The sequence below is a fragment of the Salmo trutta genome, chromosome 25 (genome assembly GCF_901001165.1).
Source record: "Salmo trutta chromosome 25, fSalTru1.1, whole genome shotgun sequence".
Lineage (NCBI taxonomy): Eukaryota > Metazoa > Chordata > Actinopteri > Salmoniformes > Salmonidae > Salmo > Salmo trutta.
Genome location: NC_042981.1, coordinates 38118513 through 38136168, shown reverse-complemented (window position 1 = coordinate 38136168; position 17656 = coordinate 38118513). Strand labels below are relative to the sequence as shown.

At 43.9% G+C, this 17656-nt stretch overlaps 1 protein-coding gene across 1 annotated transcript; it reads right to left on the bottom strand.

Annotated features, from left to right (window-relative positions):
• Nucleotides 1-12717, bottom strand: LOC115162527 (14-3-3 protein beta/alpha-1). Its single transcript, XM_029713914.1, has 6 exons — nt 12586-12717; nt 11412-11855; nt 3046-3169; nt 1723-1886; nt 1284-1379; nt 1-1066 (listed from the first exon to the last, which is right to left on the bottom strand). The coding sequence occupies exons 2-6, from the start codon at nt 11703-11705 to the stop codon at nt 992-994; spliced, it is 753 nt and encodes a 250-aa protein (XP_029569774.1). The 5' UTR covers nt 11706-11855; nt 12586-12717; the 3' UTR covers nt 1-991.
• Between the last annotated feature and the right edge of the window lie 4939 nt (nt 12718-17656).

Below are 17656 nucleotides of genomic sequence, written 5' to 3'. Positions count from 1 at the left end.
TTGGTTTATAAAATGTAATTTTTATTAATGTTACATAGCTGATACATAGGGCATTAAACATTTCCACGAGGCTTTTGGGGACTACAATCGATGATCAGCAAAAAACACAATAGTGGTCCAAATCGCTAATGACAACCTCCGGGACTAACCAAACGCCCTCTAACATGTGCACACACCTGCATTGAAAAGTACTAAATTGGACACTTGGACTTGGTGTGTATACAGCATTGGTTTCCGTTCCAGTGCACTATTAAATTACATGCATGTAGGAGTTTTTTTTTTCTTCTTCCCATTATCAGATTGTTTTTATTTGGGGTTTTTAAGAATGCCCCACCTCTGTATTGTCTTCAACCAGACATGCTTTATACCGTAACCAGAGGGAGGGAGGAAAGACCTTGTCAGAACCAAAAGGGAAAAAAAATTAACAAAAAATCACCTGGCTGCGAAAGACTGGGTGCCAGCTCATAGACTGGCCGTCCCTGCAGTAGCAAACAATTGGACTTGTCCATGTTGGACGTCAGCAGCTATAACTGTACCAGATAACGGAGGATGAGGGAACTATTCATCCCATCCTGCTTAGCAAACACCCCTGTTCAAAGAATACTTAACTGCCCTGGTGTTTGATGGGACTAACATTTTCTGTAGCTCAGCAAAACCCCTAGAATTCCTTATTTTTTCCTCTAATTTGGACTAAAACGTTGATACAAAGAGGTGAAGCTATTCATAATTATCTAACAGCAGAAACTGCACATATGGAAGGCCAGGATGAACACAAACCAAGGAATGGAGTTTGTTTTCCTCTCCAGTCAAATTTTTTTTTTTGTCCAAAAACTGCAGTGTGAAAAAACAAATGATTTTGGAATTTCCATACACAGTTTTTTCAGTAATGGGTTTCATTGCTAGAATCAGTTTGAAGTGGAGCAATAAAGGAATGGAGACGTGTAAAATGGTTATTTTTCGTTTTTTTTGGAGAGATGACTCCGTGTGAGTTTCAGTTCTCGTTCTCTCCGGCCTCGCCGGCTTCTCCGCCTTCCCCTTCCTCGGGAGCGTTGTCGGATGTCCATAACTGGAGAGAGAAAGACACACGTCAAAAACAAAAAACTTGTTAGTAGACAACTCGTTACCCACGCAGACAGTCTTCCAACTGAACTCTTATAAGTGAACATTGTCATACCATCGCTACAAAAAAAAAAAAAAAAAAAGCATACAAGTTTCATTTTAACAGACAGTAAATATTGACTAGAATAAGGAACATGGCAGAGCAGACAGGGAAGGGAACTCACTGTCAGGTTGTCTCTGAGCAGTTGCATGATGAGAGTGCTGTCTTTGTAGGACTCCTCGTTCAGTTTGTCCAGCTCTGCAATGGCGTCGTCAAATGCCTCGACACAAAAAAAATAAAAAATTATTACACGGCAAGCTTCAAAGTAGAATAACTGTGCAAAATCCAAGCTACCATAGATGAGAGTAAACCCCCAGCATGTACAGCACAGATATTAAACTATGTACTTGGTATTGCTCATTGAAATACATTTTTCCGGAAGCGACATAACAGTCAACCAATTCACACACTTACCTACGTGTTAGCAATTCAAACACACCACTTATCTTTCATTAATTCTTACAGAACAAGCAGATAACACAAGGAACTTCTCCACATTTCAAACAAAGTCCCCAAATCTAAAGAAACCAGGGTACAGGACAGAGGGGTGAGGCTGGACTGACCTGTTTGGCCAGTGAGCAGGCCTTCTCTGGGGAGTTGAGGATCTCGTAGAAGAAGACTGAGAAGTTGAGGGCCAGGCCCAGGCGGATGGGATGCGTGGGGTCCATCTCCTTCTTGCTGATGTCAAACGCCTGCTGATACGCCTCCTGAGAGTTTTCTATGGTCGCTGGGGAGCACACAGATCAAAGCGGACGTTATTGGAGGCAATGGTAGCGTGACACCCCACTGGACTTTTATTTTGACTAACACCAAGTTCGAGACTGGCTGAAGCCGGATTCACTCAAATTCCCTCTGTAGCGATTATGATACAGGCTAGTGGACATTGACAGCTAGTGGGTGTTAGGTTAAAAGACTAAAAGTGTACTATTGGACAATTCTCTGTGACATGTTCTCAGCAATAAGAAACTGAACATCGCAGTCGAGTGGCACATTGATTTCCTTTTGTCCAAGCCTCACTTGAAATGCACATGCTTATAACTGGGCGTAGAGTTCTCTTTAGCGTGCATCACACAATGGGTGCCAGTGGGAGTCTGAGGCCCATACAGTTGGCTAGAACCCTCCCCTCTTCATCGTCTCCTCCTACGAGACGGTTCCCTGCGGTCGTGTGACGCCTCACTTGACACCGTTTCCAGCTCTGTGACAAAATGTGCCGTTCTATTTCGGCCGCTGCACGAGGGGCTGGGAGTTAAAGCAGAGCCTCACGAAAACTCATTTTAACCTCCTCGCAGACTGTAGAACGATGGCATGTGACGGAGTCCTGAAGAATGTCTTGCAATAGTGCCGATCAAAGGCTTCTTTATTAGGACGTGACTCGGGAGGGGAGATTTATATTGGGGCTGTTACGCAAATCAGAGGGAGGCGAATTCGATAGGGTTGCGAGGAACAATGTCTATACTCCACAGAACATTCACTTTATGCCCCACACTGTCATTTAAGCCTGCTTAGATATCATTCTGGGATTTAGAGAGACAGAAAGGGGGATTTCAAAAGAAAAAAAAGTGTATTTTATATATCTGGCTTGAGTAGCACCTGGGCTAGGGAGATTATTACATTTTAGTCATTTAGCAGACGCTCTTATCCAGAGCGACTTACAGGAGCAATTAGGGTTAAGTGCCTTGCTCAAGGGCACCGGCAGATTTTTCACCTAGTCGGCTAGGGGATTCAAAATCAGCAAACTTTCGGTTACTGGCCCAAAGCTCGCTAGGCTACCTGCCATGCCATTCAGAGTAATTCACACACCTAAAAATGTAGGTGTATTGCTTGCAAATACCAACATGGCAAAAACCTCACGCAGTAATCAGTTCGAGGGGACATTTCAATCTCACCTGTCTTGTCATCCCCGGAGGCGACTTCGGCAAGGTATCTATAGTAGTCGCCCTTCATCTTAAGATAGAAGACTTTGCTTTCGGCGTTTGTGGAGTTCTCAATTAAATATTTATTCAGAAGTTCCTGTGCAAAGGAAACAGGGATTAATCATTTGTTCACACACACTGCATAAACTTCCATCCATGACAGTCAATGTTTATTATTGAAATCCTGTTAACATTCTCTGACTGGCTGAAGAAAGAAGGTTGATTGTGATTGGCTGAGACAACATACACCCAAACATGACCATGTGAGTTGAGTTCCCAACCAAACGCTCCCATACCAGTGGTAGGCAACTAAGCCTCGATCTTCCCGTTACAACTGTGATGTATCCAACAAAAACTGGGTGAGCAGCATTAGCGACAGTACTGGACCAGGGAGGCGTGTCAACAACACGTTTCAAAATTCACATTTCGATTATCTGAAAAATGTGATGGAGCCTGTGACCCAATGTGATTGATCAGTTCAGTGGCCTCGTGTGATGACATCATGCGAGTGATGTCCATGCAGGATGTGCCCACACGAGGGAGGCATACACTCGTACGGCTGTGACAGTCAAGGAATTTTGGATGACTGTAATTGGCCAGCCAAATGACCGTGGTCACCGTAATAAGTCCCCGTCCCCCCCGCACATTTCCTCCTATCAGCTCCTGACTGCTGCAATAGAATGTGTGTCAACATTCAAGTCAATGATGGCATAATGGATGACTGGCAGCCATTGCGAAGAGCAAAGCAGGAAGTAAAAGCAGGAAGTGTACCCAGCAATGTGCTGTGATTTGTTTATTTAACTCCGACATTAGAAGAAAATGTTTAAATGCATTCCATCGCATGAGCCACATCAGTTATCACCTGAATAAACATTTTGCAGTACCATGAAAATTATCACAATACCAGGCAGCCATTGCTAGTGTACCCATGAGTATAGCACAAATGCCCAGACATCCAGTCTTCATTATGCTGCTCATTCTTAACCAAAAATCCCCCAATTTTTTGGGGTTATTTTATTTTCATGACCGTCTTCATCCATAACTGTCAGCTACACGGTTATACAGTCACTTGTTCCAGCCCTAGACACACATACGGAGTCCACCATGAGTCCAGCGTGAGTAGACAGCAAGAGCCTAGCTGTGCATATGGGCAGGCAGCAGTGGTTTCAGCATAAGCAGGGTGGGAGCCAGCGTTTTGCACTGCTTCAAGTCATTCCAACTTGTCCATAATGAGGCCAGGCCTCCTGTGGGTTCCTGACCGTCTTTTGCCCCAGATTCTTCTGGGCTCCTTTCGTTCCAATGTTCCTCAGCGCTCTGTCTCAGAAGCAAAACCAGCGGCTGAATGCACCGGCTAAAACTGGGAAAGAGCAGCACTGCTTGTATGCTACAGCTTAGATAGCACTCCCAGGCCCCCCACAGCATATGCATCTATATTTAAACCCACAGCAGCAGCAGAAAGTCCAGCATCACTGCAGACCAGTTCATCTGCAACACACTAAACATACTGAAGAGGGTAGAGGGAATACAGTAGGAGCTATGGCCTACATTTCATCTGGGGTTCAATCCAAGACTCCTTCTGTAAGAGAAATGTATCAGCTCCTGACACCGAGGTCTGGAATGCTTGATCGCCAGTTAGCGTGAAGGAGCCTACCCAGCCAGGGCCAACTCATCAGGATCAGTCTCCAAAAGTGCCTGACCTGCTGCCTGATTACAGTGAATGTGTCAGTGAGACCAAGGGTTTAAGTCACATTAACTGGTTTTAAATATCAGATTAAAACAAGTTCGCCGCAGAGGAGGCTGACAGACCTAAAATGGCATCTGACACTGACAGGCAGTGAGTCGAAGTGGGCGTGTCTCAGGGCTCATCCAGCCCTGCCCCCACTCTCACCCGAGCCACTCCCACCCAGTCTACTTACAGACGAGATTAGTCTAGATACACGGCACGCTCAAATGTCTCAAGTTCCAAGCATTCCTTCCCATACATCACCCTGCCTGCAGACGAGTGGAGGGAGAGTGGCCTGGTTGTTCACATTGTCTTCAGTTCACACAGCGCTCTAGTCTCACACAGACCAAGGCAGTCTTCATTAGGCACCAAACGGAAGGAAACAGGGAGGAATTACATGAACCTGTCCAATAGGAAACGCTCATTTAAGTTTTTGGTGTCAAAACATTTTGCTACGGTGTGCCCTAATAAATGACCCGGGCAATAGCACTGTGCTTAATAAAACGGGCTCCTACCTCTCATCTGCGGCTATGATATAGGCCTAACAAGAGCTGATGGTGAAATTCTCCAGTGTTCGACTAATTGTAGTACTGTGGCTGTGCTCTTCTATTGGAGATGAGCATTATCGTGAACATACTTTTGTGCTGGTCCATCTAAAAACTACTGTGCGAACCTGACCGGGTTTTCAATGATCACGAAAATGTGGCCGTCACCATGACAACCTAGGTTTGACTTTGAAAAAGGTGTCTCGCCAAGCTTAGATTCACATGCGAAGACGAGATCATCCTGGATTGTTGTGTAGTGGGCCACGTTCTGTTCTGTCGAACCGATGCCTGAAAGTGGAGCACTGAAAACAGCCTGCACCATCCTCAGCAGGACTTCAATTTTCCGGCAGCGTCGACGGCCACGGCCTAATCAACTATAAGTGAACCGATTCTGACCACAATCAACTGTAGTTTCGAACAGATTGAGAGGTGGTTATTGGGGGTAACTGTCCAGCTTCCATGATCTATTCCCATACACAGTGCAGACATGCAGGGTGGGTAAGGGCAGTGTCTGCATGGCCGTAGGCAGCAGAGGGGTTCCACCCAGTCCAGTCTGGCATGACATCGCCTCGGTGGAAAATGAGTGCTGTGTTATCCGGGCCTACTTCAGCCCAGTCAAGCCAAGGCCTGTCAGCTGAGAGGAGACAGGTGGTTACGTGCACCAGTAGCCAGCCGCCGAGCAGAAGTGGCGAGTTCAGGCAAGCAGCGAGATAAACATTCTCATAGGCTGGCTCCACCACGCCCTCCGTCAACACTGGCAGGCATCTGAGTCAGAGCCACACGCACTAGAGAGCGGCGAGCGCACAGACGTGGAGTAGCTTTAAGGTGTGGTCAGAAGATGTGCCCATCTGTACGGTTTACATAACCATGACTCACTGGCATAAAGGGAAAGAGAGAGGGTGGTTAACCAACCTGACCTACACCACAGCCTACAGTTAGCTGCTTATCAGTTATGCCTACATACATAGGGATTGCCATTGTTTGCTTGCTCGTATAGAGAACCACTATGCATATATGCCACAAAAACAAATCTGTTGGTGACCATTAATAAATCGGTCAGAGTAAATAACAACAACCCAATTAGAATGGCAGGGGCAATGAAATGTGATTAGCAAGTGACATGCTTTGAATATCTCCCTGGCTAGATGTTCACAATTGACCCGTGGACACTGCCACCTTTATAAAGCTTTTTTTTTTTAATCAGTAGAGATGTGGGACATATTGTCATAAAGCCTTAATGGTATTCCTATATGTATGGTTCAGTGCTAGATTGGGCTCCAGTGTGCTTACAAAACGGTGCCCACCCACCCAACCCAATCCCCTCATCTCAGACCTCCTTGTCTCTAAAGGCCAGCAGCTCAGTGCAATTCTCTCAACCTCACAGTTAAGCCTCCAGATCCTCCCTTAATCCACTATCAAGACCGGATAGGAATAAATGGGCAGAGCCATTCACTAGTACAGGCTTGGATTTAAGTTGCCCCTGGGAAAAATAAATAAATAAATAAATAAAGAGTCCGTAGTAGAAAGTCCAGTCAGTGACAGTCAAGTAATATTACTGGAAGGGAAACCAAAAATATTTTTTCCTGCATGTTTCAGTTTTAAAATCAGAGAGTAGCCCCCAATGGGTAGCAAGCTAGGTTAGTGAGGTTGAGAGACATGGCCTATTGAACAAACTGGGCTATGACTGTCCTGTTACACAATTCTGAATGAACTCTTCCACTTGGCTAGCTTCATTACAACTCATGTGCCAGATGAATCTATGTGAATGGTCTGTGCTAGCCTGGATCATTGGGACGTCACTACTCCATTGCAGTTAACGTTTAAAAAAAGAAAATGGTTAAGGTAAAGGTTAAGGTAAAGGTTATGGTTAGGGTAGTGTTTAGGGTAGGTATGTCCCAAGGAACCTAAATAGCACAGGCCCTATGCGAATATCAAAACAGGAGGAGCCCACACTCCCAGTTTTAGACCTGTAACAGCACAGCTCTTGATAGCCACCACTGGTAGTCCACCAGTGCCTACTCCACCCATTCTGACACACCTTGCCATGCAGACACACTGGTTTGTGACCTTTGTCAGTCTGCACCATTACGTCGTTAAACACCATTGTTCAGTGTGACATTCCCAACAGGAAGAAACCGGAGAGAGGATGAAAATACAATACTACCTTCTCATCTCAGGGCCGGGGGGAGATCACCATTTTAGACCGTAGGAACTCATGGAGAATCGTGGGACATGACATTTGACCCACATTGGATTGAAACAATCTAATGTTAGTCTCTGTTTAGAGCAAGAGAAATGAGAGGTGTGATATGCTTAACAGATCAAGTAAATGAATGGTTGGGTTCAGGGAAACGCTCACTGCTGAGAGTGAGACCAGAGTAAAGGTCAATTCCATTTCAAATGAGTCAATTCAGGAGTTAAAACAAAACAAAAAAAATAGAAGTATATAAAAGTACCAGTCAAAAGTTGACACCTACTCATTCAAGAGTTTATTTTTACAATGTTCTACGTTGTAGAATAATAGTGAAGACATCAAAACTATGAAATAACGCATATGGAATCATGTAGTAAGCAACAACAAGTGTTCAACAAAATCAAAATATATTTTATATTTGAGATTCTTCAAAGTAGCCACCCTTTGCACTCTCCGACATTCTCTCAACCAGCTTCACCTGGAATGCTTTTCCAACAGTCTTGAAGGAGTTCCCACATATGCTGAGCACTTGTTGGCTGCTTTTCCTTCACGCTGCGGTCCAACTCATCCCAAACCATCTCAATTGGGTTGAGGTCGGGTGATTGCGGAGGCCAGATCATCTGATGCAGCACTCCATCAATCTCCTTGGTCAAATAGCCCTTACACAGCCTGGAGGTGTGTTTTGGGTCATTGTCCTGTTAGAAAACAAATTATAGTGGTTCTAAGCGCAAACCAGATGGGATGGCATATCGCTGCAGAATGCTGTGGTAGCCATGCTGGTTAAGTGTGCCTTGAATTCTAAATAAATCATTGACAGTGTCACCAGCAAACCACCCCCACCCCTCCTCCATGCTTCACGGTGGGAACCACACATGCAGAGATCATCTGTTCACCTACTCTGTGTCTCAAAGACACGGCGGTTGGAACCAAAAATCTCACATTCGGACTCTTCAGACCAAAAGGACAGATTTCCACCAGTATTATGTCCATTGCTCATGTTTCTTGGCCCAAGCATGACTCTTCTTATTGGTGTCCTTTAGTAGTGGTTTCTTTGCAGCAATTCGACCATGAAGGCCTGATTCACGCAGTCTCCTCAGTTGATGTATCTGTTACTTGAACTCTGAAGCATTTATTTGGGCTGCAATTTCTGAGGCTGGTAACTCTAATGAACTTATCCTCTGCAGCAAAGGTAACTCTGGGTCTTCCTTTCCTGTGGCGGTCCTCATGAGAGCCAGTTTCATCATAGCGCTTGGTTTTTGCAACTGCACTTGAAGAAACTTTCAAAGTTCTTGAAATGTTCTACATTGACTGACCTTCATGTCTTAAAGTATGATGGACTGTCATTTCTCTTTGCTTATTTGAGCTGTTCATGCCATAATATGGACTTGGTCTTTTACCAAATAGGGGTATCTTCTGAATACCACCCCTACCTTCTCACAACACAACTGATTGGCTCAAACGCATTAACTTGTTATGGATAGGGGGCAGTATTTTCACGGCCGGATAAAAAAACGTACCCGATTTAATCTGGTTATTACTCCTGCCCAGAAACTAGAATATGCATATAATTATTAGCTTTGGATAGAAAACACTCCAAAGTTTCTAAAACTGTTTGAATGGTGTCTGAGTATAACAGAACTCAAATGGCAGGCCAAAACCTGGGAAGACTTTGTACAGGAAGTACCCTGTCTGACCATTTCTTGGCCTTCTTTGCCATCTCTATCCAAAACAGGGGATCTCTGCTGTAACGTGACATTTTCTAATGCTCCCATAGGCTCTCAGAAGGCGGCAGAACGTTGAATGATGACTCTGCTGTCTCTGGCTGAAAAACAGTAGCGCATTTGGTAAGTGGTCGATCTGAGAACAATGAGACGGGGGCGCGCGTGCACGAGACGCCTCCATGTTTACATTTTCAGTCTTTGAACGAAAACAACGACTCCCGGTCGGAATATTATCGCTTTTTTACGAGAAAAATCGCATAAAAATTGATTTTAAACAGCGTTTGACATGCTTCGAAGTACGGTAATGGAATATTTAGACATTTTTTTGTCACGATACGCGCCGGGCGCGTCACCCTTCGGATAGTGTCTTGAACGCAACAAAACGCCGCTATTTGGATATAACTATGGATTATTTGGAACCAAAACAACATTAGGTGATGAAGTAGAAGTCCTGGGAGTGCATTCTGACGAAGAACAGCAAAGGTAATCCAATTTTTCTTATAGTAAATCTGAGTTTGGTGAGTACCAAACATGGTGGGTGTCAAAATAGCTAGCCATGATGGCCGGGCTATCTCCTCAGAATATTGCAAAATGTGCTTTCACCGAAAAGCTATTTTAAAATCGGACACCGCGATTGCATAAAGGAGTTCTGTATCTATAATTCTTAAAATAATTGTTATGTTTTTGTGAACGTTTATCGTGAGTAATTTAGTAAATTCACCGGAAGTGTTCGGTGGGAATGCTAGTTCTGAACGTCACATGCTAATGTAAAAAGATGGTTTTTGATATAAATATGAACTTGATTGAACAAAACATGCATGTATTGTATAACATAATGTCCTAGGAGTGTCATCTGATGAAGATCATCAAAGGTTAGTGCTGCATTTAGCTGTGGTTTTGTTTTTTGTGACATTATATGCTAGCTTGAAAAATGGGTGTCTGATTATTTCTGGCTGGGTACTCTGCTGACATAACCTAATGTTTTGCTTTCGCTGTAAAGCCTTTTTGAAATCGGACAGTGTGGTTAGATAAAGGAGAGTCTTGTCTTTAAAATGGTGTAAAATAGTCATATGTTTGAAAAATTGAAGTTTTCGGATTTTCGAGGAGTTTGTATTTCGCGCCACGCCCATCATTGGATATTGGAGCAGGTATTCCGCTAGCGGAACGTCTAGATGTAAGAGTTAAGGAGGAAAGAAATTCCACAAATAAACATGGCACACCTGTTAATCGAAATGCATTCCAGGTGACTACCTCAATAAGGTGGTTGAGAGAATGCCAAGAGTGCAAAGCTGTGCAAAACTTCAAAGAATCTCAACACTTTTTTGGTTAACACATATGGAATCATAATCATGTGGTTGATGTGTTCACTATTATTCTACAATGTAGAAAATCATTTTAAAAAAATAAAGAAAAACCATTGAATGAGTACGTGTCCAACTTTTGACTGGTACTGTATGTGCAATTCTATCTGAATTGTGACAGAATCCTGGTAGACTGATAACATAGTGGAAAAATCTGCATAACTATGCTTTTGTTAAGCAAACGATGTCTTTCATCAAGTAATGTAGTGTTGACTGTTCAGAGAAGGCATCGCTCATAATTTAAAGAGTCCCTTTTCTTCAGCACATTTATCCAGACAGCATTGAGTTGAGATTCCTGTGGCAGTATGGCTGGGTGAATTACTGATGTCTCATGCTTGCACTGATACACTCAAATATGCCTCAAGAGGACAAGGGCAGTCTCAGAAGAACACTAACCAAACACTTTCAAGACCTAGAAAGATGACTAATCAACTACTTCAAATTATATTTGTCTTTCATGTAATTATTTTACATCCATATACATTGTCAATATAATGATGCAACACAGTGACTAATTGTCTGACTAGTGACCACACTTTCCCAGCTCCAAGCTGTGAGAGGGTGAGATGGGTGTATTAAGTATCCTAGGCCAGTGGTTACAACTGTTTTTGGTTACTGTACCACCAACTGAATTTCGCTCTTCCCGGCGTACCCCTTCATGTACATTTTACCAGAAGGCATATGGTCCTAGTATCCCTGGTTGGGAACCACTGTCCTAGGCTTGTACCATACGCGAACACCCACTTTACGTACCAAACATTTCCAGCAGAATTAATCTGTACTAGTACTACATACCAGCACGTCGTTGCAGATATCTCTCAGCTCTCCCTCCACTTTCTCCCGGTATTCGTTGACCATTGCGAGCTTCTTGTCGCTTCCCTCGGTCTTCTGTCCGATGCTGGAGATGACCCTCCATGCCGACCGCCGTGCTCCGACAACGTTCTTGTATGCGACAGATAGCAGGTTCCTCTCCTCGTTTGACAGCTCGCCCCCCTGCTCCGTTACCTCCTTCATGGAGGCGGCCATGTCATCGTAGCGCTCGGCTTGCTCTGCCAACTTGGCCTTCTGAATAAGATCCGTTTTATCCATTGTTTGTTTATTATTTAGTGTGTAACCTTATCTTGACTCGCCGGGGAAGGTTCAAAAACAATAGGAGTCCAGGAATGCAACAGGGAATAAGTTGAATTGGGAGGTACAAGATGGAGAGAAGGGGATGCTCCGGAGTATTCCACCAAAAACCTGCAAGTGTAAAACGGGAGGTTTGTGTCACTGTTAGTCAATTTATTATGGAAGAGGACGTGACCCAATGTAGTGAATGCACTTTTACTAGCAGCAGCGTATTATAAACTGAAGCCGATATAAATAACTATTTGAGAACAATCAAACTTGGAAAAACGTTACAGGTTACACGCGCTAGCTACCGTTACATTCGGGTGTGTGCGCGTGTCATGCGTGAGTGGACGTGGTGTCTGTCAAATTCGATGGGTCGCTGCCGTTAACTAGCTAGTGACACAGTACCAGTAGCTAGCTGACGTTCATTAACCCAGAAAGACTCAAATCTAGCTAACTAGTTAGCAATCATTGTTAGTTAGGCTGGCAATTCAACTAAACGTTCGTGGTCACAATTGCTGACTGTAACGACGTTAGCTAGCATTCAGACAGTGCTACCACAGACTACGCTAGAGATAAAGTTACCTAGCTACATCCCCACTAGGTTGACATTTATTCAAAACAAAAATGATGCATCCATCTTGCTTCGACCAGACAAACTAACATTAACCCGCCAGATGAGCATCTAGCTAACGTTAGCCTACAATAGTAAAATATAACTAGTAACGTTAGCGTTGGGCCACTCCTATCATCATGAATGGATTGTAACAACACAACGTTACCACGCTACAAACGAAACATAATTTACAAATCGCAAACTAAAAAAAAAGATTGAAATAGGATCTCTGAATGTTCTAACCTTCTAAGGTCCCGATTTCTTCCCCCGAATTGATCCGCTTTTGAGATTGGTATGAGGCAGAGTGGAAAAACAGCAGACATGCAATTCAACCCAACATGCTAGGGCGGCTCTAGCTGAGAATGATTTTCCAATCAGAAATATAAATGTTCACCTGTCAACGATGGTTTCTAGAGATACTAGCCAGTAGCTATTTTGCGCGGGGAAAGGGGGCGGGAGTTCAGGGACATGTTCGACTTGTCTGTAGGCTGCAGCTGGGGCCACGGGGTTTCCTCCAATTAGAACAAGGGAGAAGACGTCACCGTTGCCATGGTTATCCTTAGTTCCTGCCCACTTCCATATGCACGAGGCGGGCGTGGCACGCTAGATATTCCTAATTCCCCCTTAATACCCTTTCTCCCTCTGAAACTTTGATTTTATGGGTGATGTCGGCCATACAACCTTGACCAAATTACCCCATATTAGTGCTCACTAAAGCAAATGATGGCTTTAATAAAATGTTCACTGCACAGAACACATGATGCTGGTAATAGGGCACACAGAGCACAGACCAATTTATTACATTCTTTGTTTCAAATACCGACTTGCCTTTTCCGTATTGAATTTCACCCATGGGGAAATGTCCCCGAATCTTGATGGTGATATTATGCCTCGGATGATCAACTGTCTGGGTCATCTGCATCCCCTTGTGTTCATGTTGTTTCCCCTGTGGCCATGATTTGTAGCCCCTAGATGAAAAGGTGACTTCCGAGTCATAACTTGCTATGATTGTTGTGATTGCCTTATAATGTGTGGCTTGGTTTCTAAAAAAATAGCATCACAGTGGTAGAAGTGGTCTGGCGATAGGCACGCGGGGCTCAGTGCCATTCCTCTCATCTCTGGGGTCACAGACATGGGAAATCCACCTGTCTAATCGAATCCTACGCCTAGATGCATTGTGATCATAGCAGATGTCCACAGCTGGATATGCTATTGAGAAATATTTAATTGACACCAGCCGAACAGGGGTGTAATCTGGAAAATTATTTTTCTTATTCAGACCTCATCCTGTGAATTTTATTGATCATATGTTTTTTTCAATGAGGTCAGTGTCCAGCGTCCTTCTTCTTCCCAATCAACTGATATTCTCTCTCCGAATCTTATCTTCAAAGCTAATACCCCCCACCCCCACTCAGAAATATAACCAACATATGTTTTTATTATTATTGTTATTTTTAAACAGTATCCCATTGCACCCTCACCATTAGCCACTTTCAGCAGCCATTTGTTTGTCTCTGTCGAGTCTGTCTGCCCTGTGGTTTTATTGTCCGATAATTGGCAGCATGCATTAGCTGAAATGAAAGGCTCGCAGTCTCCCAGAAGGGCCCTGAATGGTCTCACACAGTGTCGTGGGAACAATCTACAGTGGAAAACACAGAGCATCAATGCCACGTCCATTCATCATAAAAACCTGTGATTTTGTCAACTTTGAAGTAGGCTACACTGCTGTGATTTTGGTTGACTGAGACAAGGCTACGCAAATCCCCACGGGATGTAATAGGTAGGCCTAGATGATGAACGTGTTTTGTGGGTTAATTATTTCATCATGCTCAGCTCAGTCCTGACACTTTCGTTGTGATGGATAGTGCAGTCTCTGTGATTTCATGGGGTTGGTTTGGGTGTTCTTGATTGTTTGAGGGAAAAGGGCCTGTAGGCTATTAGGGTTTCTTTACAGTTGCCTCACAAATGGATAAGTTACAGGTCTGGAATGTCCCCTCACAAGCCCTGAAAGTCTAGAACCCCATTTGCTATGACTGAACAGAGAAGGGAGGCTAGTTATGTTATAGCGTACTCTTTTTGCCCTGAATCTTGACTCATTTCCCTATAGATGTATCTTTGCTTTCAAGGGGGTATCTGTCTGCTAAATGTAGGCTTGTTCACAACCTATTTGATTTTGCAGAGATATGACAGATTTGAAGATGATGTCATAGACAGTGAAATGATTACAATTACATTTGGGCCTTTTGCCTTTCTGGCCTCTTTGGACAAATGGTTATCAAACACCTTTGCATTCTGTTTTTGAGGAAGCTACCCACAGGGCATTAAGTGAATGAAGAGGAAGCAGAGAAGAAGCAGCAAGGTTTTCTAAAAATTGGATTTTAAGCTATGCCTATTGCCTCAAGCACAAAACACAGCTTGCTTTTTGTGAGGCTCCATGTGTGCTTAGTGATGAACGGCCATCTTCAATTTCCCCTTCTTGCATACATTCCCCTTATCTACCTCAGCACTAGTGTGACCGCCACCCCGTCTCACCTCCAGTATGAAAAGTAGATTCCAAAGGCTGCTCAGTAACTGAACAGGCAGGCATAGGGTTACGTAAGTCAGAGAAGCCCTTGGGTGTTGTTCGTCTCTACTGAAACCTGCCTGCCTGGCAACAGTCCTACTGACTCTCACTCACTACCCTGCCTGTACAGATAGACAGGACGGATATGAGTCCAATAGACGAAAAGGCTTGATTTAAAGCCGAAAGTGCTGCTGAGTCATAAATGTCCAAGGTAACCTTCCATTATTTAAGCCACCAGCAGCAGTCAGCCTAATTGGGATCTTAGTCATGGCAATCAGTCTCCAATAACCTGTCCAAATTGACAAAGAGAGAGGGATGGAGAGAGGCAGAGAGAGCGAGAGAGAGAAAAAGAGATGATGCATGGAATATTAAGAGCATCTTTTCAGTCAATCGCGATCTTTGCTCCTGTTGGAATTAGCTTTCCTTGAATGCCTTTTCGTTGGTGTTTCAACAACAACAGAAACAAAGTCTGAAAGGTTTGTGAGAATAATGAATAAGGGAAATAATGGAGATGATATTGCTCTCATCCATCGTGCTTTATTTTGACTCTTTTCCTCTTCACGGTTGACTGCCGCCTAGTCCTGCTATTTATTGCTCATAATGACTGGGCAGACTGTCTCACACTGTCTGGAGGCTGGCTGGCTGGCTTCTCTCCTCTTGCCTCCTGGCTCTGTGTGAAGCCTGATGTCAGTTGGGAGTGTGTGTCAAGTGAAAAGGCAAAAAAGAAGATCAAAATAAAGTGGGAAAAACATGAACCCAAATGCCTGTATATTGTATTTGTTTATTTATTTCCCTTGAAAACATTTGTCATTTTTAAGAAACTACTAAACAGGCTATATACTGTAGCATGGTGTGAGAGTCGAGGAGAAACCGAGGCCAAAGCAAAGGCTGAGTACTGATTATAGGTTATATTCAGTAGCTGCATGATGGATTCATGTGTGGGAGTAGGATTATAGAAGTGGCTTTAGTGGTCTGTGAGGCATAACAAGAGATCATGTTTTAATGCTAGGACCATTGTGAAAAGACAGTGACTTGATTTCACAAGAAACGAGGGCGCAGTCCTTTAGGCAGGGTTTCCCAAACCCGGTCCTGGTGCACATTTCACTACACAGCTGATTCAAATAACCAACTCATCATCAAGCTTTGATTATTTGAATCAGCTGTGTAGTGCTGGGGCAAAAACCAAAACGTGCACCAAGGGCGGGCCCAAGGACCGAGTTTGGGAAACGCTGCTTTAGTGCGTTGTTTACATCGCACATAAGCCAAAGTCTCTTGCACTATTCATGCCCTGAGTTCCAATTAACAACCTGAAAATCCTGGTGGAGATTTACTGAAGATAGATAAGATAAAAACTAGCCCAACCCAATGTACCTACGGTTTTCAGTGCAGTTTTCCAACACTGTGGGTGGAGTTAGGTGTAGGGCAGGCCTACTGTAATTTAGTTTCAGTGTATGATGACTGATAGAGATAGGCCTATAAAGTAGTGTGAGGCCTCGTATCTTGACCATATCTTGAATCTGTGGATACTTAAGTAATGTTGGCAGTAGGCCCAGTGTGTAAATGGGCTATGTGTGAGCTAGGGTCACTGTAATAAGGGGTGGAATTGGGAATTACATTGAGAAGAACTCAACACTGTCATAATAATAAAAAATATATATACAAGTGAAAATGTTTCCCCTGAGATTTTCATGTTAGGAACTCTGTCCCCATGCATTCCATTCCCAATTCCACCTCAGACTGTAATTCAAGAATTTATATTGTAATTTACATAAAATAATGTATAAATGTACTGTAATGTTGATGTAATGTAAACAGAGCATTATTTTGTGGACTGTTGTTTCAAATGTTTGTCCAAGATGGCATAGCAGTCGGATGTCTGTTTTGTTTGTCTTGTCCCTTGTATGTATCGTTTTTCTTCGTATATATTTCATATATTTTTTAAATATTTTTAATCTCAATTTCCATCTACGGACTGAACATACTCTCCTGCAACCCGCCTCACCCAATGTGGTATGGATCTGCTATTTTTTATACTTTATAACCGGAACCCCCTTCAGAAGCTAGCCAGCTAACTAGCTACTAGCTAGTAGTCAGTTGGCCACTGCTAGCGGTCATCACCGTTAACTAGGACATCTGCCAGCCTCAGCCCGGTCAATTCCTGCCAATCGGCACAGTGCGATATCAACCCAGAGCATATCGGACTGCTTTTTCTCTACCAGATCTCCGGATTCCTACCGCAAGCTCTGAACCTTTACTCTGGATCATCGCAGCTAGCTCGCTGCTATCGTAGTGGCTACTCCTGGCTAATGTCTCTGTTCAGAAGCAAGCACCAATTAGCCTGGAGCTAGCCTGGAGCTAGACCCATCTCCCGGCTAGCCGAAGAGATCAATCAGACAATTCCTGGGCTTCAATACCTCTTTTGCCAATTGGCCTGGAACCTTTGCTGCCGACACGGAGCCCCGCCGATCCATCACGACTGGTCTGCCAACATAACCGTCCGAGGGGGTTTCAACAGGCTCTTCCGTTGCGACGTACCCCTGAGGAACGTCTGCTAGCCCCGGCCTGCTAGCTGTCTGAATTGGCCTCCAGCTCGCCAAGCTACTCACTGGACCCTATGATCACTCGGCTACACATGCCTCTCCATAATGTCAATATGCCTTGTCTACTGCTGTTTTTGTCTTATTTCACTGTAGAGCCTCCAGCCCTGCTCAATATGCCTTAGCTAGCCCTTTTGTTCCACCCCCCACACAT

Coding starts and splice junctions, on each gene's coding strand:
- LOC115162527 (XM_029713914.1), bottom strand. CDS start 11,705: ATGGATAAAACGGATCTTATTCAGAAGGCCAAGTTGGCAGAGCAAGCC. Junction 3,170..11,411: donor ATATCTGCAACGACGTGCTG/GTATGTAGTACT, acceptor TCCTTTGCACAG/GAACTTCTGAATAAATATTT. Junction 1,067..1,283: donor TGCTCAGAGACAACCTGACA/GTGAGTTCCCTT, acceptor TTCTCTCTCCAG/TTATGGACATCCGACAACGC.